Source organism: Coffea eugenioides, chromosome 3 (genome assembly GCF_003713205.1).
Source record: "Coffea eugenioides isolate CCC68of chromosome 3, Ceug_1.0, whole genome shotgun sequence".
Taxonomy (NCBI): Eukaryota; Viridiplantae; Streptophyta; class Magnoliopsida; order Gentianales; family Rubiaceae; genus Coffea; species Coffea eugenioides.
Window position 1 is genome coordinate 17,536,587 of NC_040037.1, and position 7,381 is coordinate 17,543,967.

The 7,381-nt window shown below is 31.8% G+C and overlaps 1 protein-coding gene across 1 annotated transcript; it reads left to right on the forward strand.

Moving 5' to 3' along the window:
• The first annotated feature begins 5,675 nt into the window (after positions 1–5,675).
• Positions 5,676–6,812, forward strand: LOC113766213 (probable leucine-rich repeat receptor-like protein kinase At1g35710). The gene has a single exon (XM_027310425.1). It carries the CDS (start codon positions 5,676–5,678, stop codon positions 6,810–6,812), a length of 1,137 nt encoding a protein of 378 aa, XP_027166226.1.
• The last annotated feature ends 569 nt before the right edge of the window (positions 6,813–7,381 follow it).

Genomic DNA, 7,381 nt, shown 5'->3' on the forward strand with positions numbered 1-7,381 from the left:
GAGAAATCTGGTATTTGATTGATCTCTATTTATAGGAAAATCTGTGCCACGTTGCAGTCAAAAGTGTCGGGAAGTGGGCCCACGATGGTGCAAAGTCCGTTCGTAAAGGAATCTATATCTATATGTATTGTAGAGGAATTTTTAGTGGAGATTCTCTCAATGGCTTCCAAACTTTTCATTCTTTTTTCCAAATTTTTGTATTTATTTTAATACATAAAATCTAATTAAAAATTTTAAAATAGTGGCTTATAACCAATCCTATCACCAGTCAAATTTAAAATTTAAAACTTTCCCACTATTTCCTTCATAAACCGTTTATAGTTTGTTATTTTAAGTCCTTTTTACTTCTTAATTAAATAAAATACATTTGTCAAGCCAAATTTTCTCAGGAATAATTGATTAGTCTCATTTTAAAACTATTCACCCTATTATATCTTTATCACTTTAGTCTCTTTTACTCCATTAAAGAGGATTAATTTGTCTAGACAAATCTTCAGGATAATGTGATTAGTCCTATTTTTTGGTTATTCACCCAACTATTTCTTTATTGCTTTTCTTCTGAGTACAATAATCATTTGTCAAAATCTTCTAATGATATATTCAATTACTCCTTTTTTAATAATTTATGTTATAATTAATAAATCAATTTTCTTGTGTTCTTAAACTTATCCTTTTTTTTTGTATTCAGCAAGCTTAGGGCACTTTAATAGGTTTGCTTTTATAATTTTATAATTTTATGTTGGATTTTATTCAGTATGTTTTAAAATTTTAATGTTGAAGTTATACTCTAACATTAAATTTGGAGTATGCGAATAACAATTATGACATTTTATTTGCACTTAGAATAAACTCAATATTAATATCGTGCAAGCATCTAGATGATTTTTCATTTAGCACATGCACATAAAAAAGTGTATGTAAAGAAAATTTTATGTATGAATTTTAAATTAATAAAGGTGTATTTAGATGGTGACTTTTGGTGGTATTTTAGCAAAATTTTGATAAAAGGTAGTATTTCGCCAAATTTACACCTACAAGCTTACTTTTTCTCAATGGTTGTAATTGTAGCCTTTTATTTGATTAAAAACACTTAAAGAAATGAGGCAACAAATTGGAAAGATAATTCTAACTTTTTATATGTCCAAAAACACTTAAAAAGTGAGTTAATGAATCATAAATAGTGAAAGAATTGAAAAGATAGGACTGTAGGGTTAGAGAATGTAAAGATTGGGGGAGAGTTATCAAATTAGATGATTCATGTGAGCTTGTGCAAGTTATAATTAGGTTAACCTATATATTCCTACTTAGTTAATGGTTCCAAAATGACGAGTTATCAATGAATGTAGTGTTATATAGGTTTGGATTATCCAATCACCCATTCCCGACCCACTACTAAATTTTATTTCCTTTTTCGTTCACATTTTGTTTAGCAACAAAATAGTATATCATATCAACATATCAAGTTAATAAATCATTGTTTACCTAAAGAAAGAGAAAAAAACATAAAAAATTGCTTAGAGGAACCTAAAATCATGACCATAGTGAGTTTCAAATTTTGTCACTCTATGAGAATTTAAAAATAATTTAGGTATTAATGCAAGCAATCAATTAACACTCACAAAATTTATTAAACTTTTATGAAAGGAATGGAGAAGGTAGGATAAATTTTTAAAAATAAAATAATAGAAATTAAAGAAGAGGAAAAATGATGAATATATCTTTGCAAAAATTAGAATATAATTGTTGGAGTAATTTAGATTTATCCGATAATGATTGAGTTTAAATCTACATCTAATTTAATTATGTCAAAATAAGTGATCCAAATCTGTCAATTTCATACCCATTAATTAATGTGTTTAATTGGATCACCCATTTGAATCCAATTAAATTACATAAGCAAACTCATTTGTTAAAAAGTGAGCCAAGTAAATAGGTTACCATTTACAGTTATAAATAAATGGAAATAATAGTAGAATAGGAGACAAGTGGGCTGCAAAATTGGGTAAGTGATAGGATAATTGTGTGGGAGCAAGGTAGATCAAAGAGAAAGTAGGATTTGATGGAGTGAGAAAGAGTTGCAGGGATACAAGAAAATTGGATAAGATTTGAAGGAACGAGAAAATGTTGCAGGAATGGGAGAAAGTTAGGTTCAAAAAGTAACAAGAAGGGTGAGTGGAGAGTAGGAGAAGTATTGAGGTGGAGAAAGTAACACAAAGGGGTAGAATATGGGAGAGAGGGATAATAATATTATGTTTGGTCATATTTTTCCTCCCTCCCGTATAAATCCGTGAAAACACTAGTAGAGCCGTATATGAAGAGCATTTACTCGAAGAATTTGAGCATTATGATGAAAAATAAGATCCATGTGTTATATCCATCAATATGTCCTTAATCTAATCTTATTCACTGAATTTGAGATTAAAGATATAAAAGCCTATGATTTCTAAATAAAAAGACACAAACATAAGTAAAATTCTACCTCGAAAGAATAACATAACGGCATTAGAACTCTCATCATTATAGGATCATATAAATGTAACTCGAAGAAATAAAGCGTAAAATCTTCTAAATGCTCAAGTTCTTCTTTAAATCTTCTAACTTATAGTCTCGTATGGCGCAATTAAAGGCCTCGTGGATTGCCTTCAAAAGAAAAGAGAGGCATAGTGAAAGCCGCGGCCTAGCCAAAGGAGAAAACCTCAATAAGATGTTATACCCTACCTTTTTAAATGCATGAATACGATCATGAGAATGTAATCAAGGTTTGATCATGTCTCGTGCTTCCTAATTTTCAAAAACATTGAGGGGTTTAGAAATTTTTCAAGGAGCATATTTAATGTGGTGTAGTTGATGAACAGCAGGACCCGTGAATGTTTATGCCATGTTTGATAACCTAATTCAATACCTAAAATTAATGAATTCACATTTTAGCACGTTTACGCTTGTTTGATAACTAAAAATAGAACACTTTAATTAATTAAGTGGGTCTGAATAGTGTAGGTAAAATTTACTCTAAAAAATAAGTGATAACTTATTCACTTTATCAGTTAATACAGAATGTGCTTAAACATTAGAATTTCAATATTTAACAAGTCAATAACTTAATGAATGTAGATTCCAAATTTTAGAATTTAGTTTTATCAAACTCACCTTTAGTCAAGAGGATTTGGTCCGATCCGAAACTAGGATTTGGCTCGTTCCAGTGGATTCTCTCTCCATTTTTATTTTTACAATGCACAACTAAATACATGATAATGTATTTCATTTATTAGTAAGGGTTAGCATTAGTCAAATTTAAAAATAATCATGTGCCTTCCTAATAAATGAAACACGTACATTTGGCTGTGTATTATGCAAAATGGAGAGGGGATCCTCTAGAGAGAAGTTGAAATCTATGAAGATTCAAAAGCCACGATAAGAAATAAGAATTGTCTATAAATACTTACTTAATTGTCTGTGCTCTTCATAATTTGTTTCTAATTAGTATTCTTGACTTTTTTTGGCTGCTAGTTTTATTTTCATGAAACAAATTAATTTTATCATTGACTTGACTTGTTATTGTGAACACACAAGTTTGACTTATTAGTATTCCGGACAATGGCTTGATTATTTATCCAATCAAGTTTGACAATGGCTTGTCAAGCATGGATAAATGGGCCCTAAATGCAACAACCTTAGTCAAATGAAAAGTGCAGCTCTTATTGTAGGAGTGAAATTTCATTGGACGTACATACTCCATTTGTTCATGCATCGACCGTTTTTAGACACATTTAGCCTAATTGACTAGTTTTGATAAATTGTTGCTAGAATCCACTCATGTGAGTAGCACGTGATGGTAGCTAAATTTTGAAAAAAAATTAGAAAAAAAGAAAAAAAATGTTGGGTGGCCATATTCTGTAATTAAAGGGTACAAATTAGTCATATGTTGACTCGGTTGTATATACAATATGCCAGAGGTGGCCTAATTAGCGCCTTTAATTGTAGATTATGTCCACCAACATTTTTTTTTTTCCATTTTTTTCTATTTTTTTTTTTCAAAACATAGCCATCAGCACGTGCTATCATGTGACTGGATTCCAATAATAATTTGCCAAAACCGTCAATTGAACCAAATGTACTTAAAAAACATTTAGAATTGAATTTGCTTTCATATGAACTTTAGGGATTAAAACGGCCGATGTCCCAAAAATTTGATACAAAAACTGCAATTTTCTCTGACCAATTTTAATAGACTTTGCCACAAAAGAAATTCTCGAGGAGTCACCGAATAGTAAAATTTATCTTTATTCTTAAAACTAAATTTTAAAATCAACAAAAGAAGAAAATTTTCTGTAACAAAATATTTAAAATTGATTATTGATGGTGCATTACCTTTCCTTACTTCTTGGAGAAGGAGTGCTAATTGCCTAATATCTAAACCACAATCAGTAGGCTGAGCCATTTATGTTGTAGTTCTATATTAGATCAGAAGTAAGATTAATTTTGGCCAGAATTAGGAGAAGCATTTGTTTAAAATTCGAGAAATTTTGGACTAATTATATTGATGGATTCTAAAATTTTATTAGCCTAAAAAGTTCAATAATAAGATAACTTACTCAATAGAAAAATACAAGCATAAAATTGTGGGGATACATACAAGAAAGCTACTAATTTTGTTTCAAGAATCAATTCTAGCATACAACTCTTTATCATTTTACAATCTATATTAACACAAATTATTGTGCTTCACAGAATTAGAAGAAACTTGAAACTTCACACTTTTAACATGTAGCATTCATAACCGAGTCAGCTGTTTGGCCACTTGGGAGTCTCTGCCACTGACTAGTTGGTTGTGTTTGTTAAATTTGTACTCTTCTTCTTTTATCTTCACAATCTTTTTTCAAAGATTTTTACACAGTAATTTTTTCCCTCGAACAATAAAATTGAAATATTTGTCAATTTATCTAATAATCTTTTCTCATCTAGAACAAATTTTTACTTTTTTCAATGATGAGTTTAAAAAAAAAACTATTTTTGTTTAAAAATTATTAAAAACAGCCATAGAAAATGGATTAAAATTTTTTTATAGTGAAATCATTTTGGTTTTTTTTTTTTTTAATTTTAATTTTTGATGAATGAACTAGATTGCATCTACCACACTCATTCAGTATTGAAGCATATAAAATAATCAAAGGAAGGATCCAAAGAATCGTTAAAATGCGCAATGAAATGATAAAAAAAATAAAAATACTCGTTTTGAAGTTGCACTCCGAAGAGCTCAATTACACAGTATAATTCCAATCTCTAATCGACTATGAACAAAATGGACTAAAATTTAACTTCGAACAAAAAGAAACTAATTGGAAACTAAAAAAAAAAAAAAGGCTAATTGGAAACTGCAATTGACTAAAAGAGCCAAAATAATATGAAAAATGAGTGCTGTTGCTGTTGGCAAAGGTCCAAAGACTTGTAAGTCAAGATGAGGACATATCCCAAATAAGGATGTATTGCCTCGTCTTTCTAGACCATTTGAGTGGACATCTTATGTTTTTCAATCTCAAAATTAAATGAGAATAAAGAAGGGGGGTACAGAGCAGGAAGACCTCTGAAGTCTTCCATATACAATTAAGATAAATACCGGCTTCATTTGTGGTACAAGTAACAAGGTTAGCCAACTTGAGTTGAGTTTGAATGTAATCATGTGTTCTTTCAAAATAATCTCCATATTCCTTCTGGTCATCCTACTTTTCCCATCATTTCAACCCAAATGTGGAGCTTCAGCTTCTGTTGAAGAGGCTGCCGCTCTTTTGAAATGGAAAGCCAGTTTTCAGAACCAGAACAATAGCAACCTAACCTCATGGAACCTTCAATCCATCAACGCCAAGAATTCTTCTAGCCTTCCATGCACTTGGGCTGGTGTTTCTTGCATTCATGGAAGCGTCAACAGGTTAAACCTCTCAAATTGGAGAATTAAAGGTAGCCTCTACGATTTCCCATTTTCATCCCTCCCAAATCTTGAATATCTTGATCTCAGCCTGAATCAGATCTTTGGCAGCATACCTAAACAAATAGGTAGCCTGTCGAAGCTCATTTATCTTGATGTTTGGGTAAATGAATTGTCACAAGAAATCCCAGCCGAAATTTGCAACTTGAGAAACTTGACTCATTTAGCTCTTGCAAGAAATCAATTTTCAGGTCCAATTCCATTAGGAATAGGGAAGCTGCAGTATCTCGTGGAACTTTATTTGGATAATAACAATTTAACAGGTTCAATTCCAGCCAGTTTTGGTGACCTCAACAGGCTAGCGGATTTGAGACTTGTTCAAAATAACTTATCTGGTCCCATTCCCAGTGCAATCGGGAATTTGATCCCACTTCGATTTCTTCACTTGAATCGAAATAATCTCACTGGTGCAATCCCAAAGTCACTAGGTAATTTGACCAATTTGATTGAACTGGTACTCTCAAACAATCAACTTTCAGGTTCAATTCCTGTTTCAATTGGAAACTTGAGTAATTTGGAAATACTGCATCTCCAAAACAATCAATTTTCTGGTTCGATTCCGGTCACTTTTGGTAATCTCAATAGGCTGGTGAATCTAAGCCTTGACCAAAATCACCTATCTGGTCCCATTCCTCCTGTGATTGGAAATTTGACCTCACTTCAATTTCTTAACCTGTGTCAAAATACTCTTTCTAGTACAATCCCAAAGTACCTAGGCGATTTGACCAATTTGATTCACCTGAATCTCTCGGACAATCAACTTTCAGGTTCAATCCCTGTTTCAATTGGAAACTTGAGTAACTTGCAATATTTGTCTCTGGGACAAAATTAATGTTTTGGTACCATTCCACAAGAGCTTGGAAACCTGAATAAGTTGGTTGTTCTGAGATTGTTTAGAAATTAGTTCTCTGGTCCATTGCCAGAACTATTATGTCAAAGTGGAATTCTCCAAAACATTTCTGTAGCTGAGAACATGCTTACTGGTCCAATCCCTAAAAGCTTGCAAAGCTGCTCAAGCTTAGTTAGGGCCCATTTCAACGTTTAACCGTTTCCAAGGAAGCTTATCAGAAATGTTTGGATTTCATTGATCTTAGCAATAACAGATTCTATGGGAAACTCTCCAGCAACTGGGGTAAATGCAAAATACTGAAACTCTTGTGGTTGCAAAGAACAACATCACGGGTGGTATACCTCCAGAAATTGGAAATTTGACTCAACTACATACACTTAATCTTTCTTCGAATTATTTATCAGGGGAGACACCTAGGGAAGTTGGGAAGTTAGCTTCTATGCTTAAATTAGCACAAGAATTAGCACAAGAATTGCATTTGCACTCTCAATTGCATTAGCCCAAGACGAATCATTTACACTTTTAATTCCTCTATGTTTGAAGCTGAACCC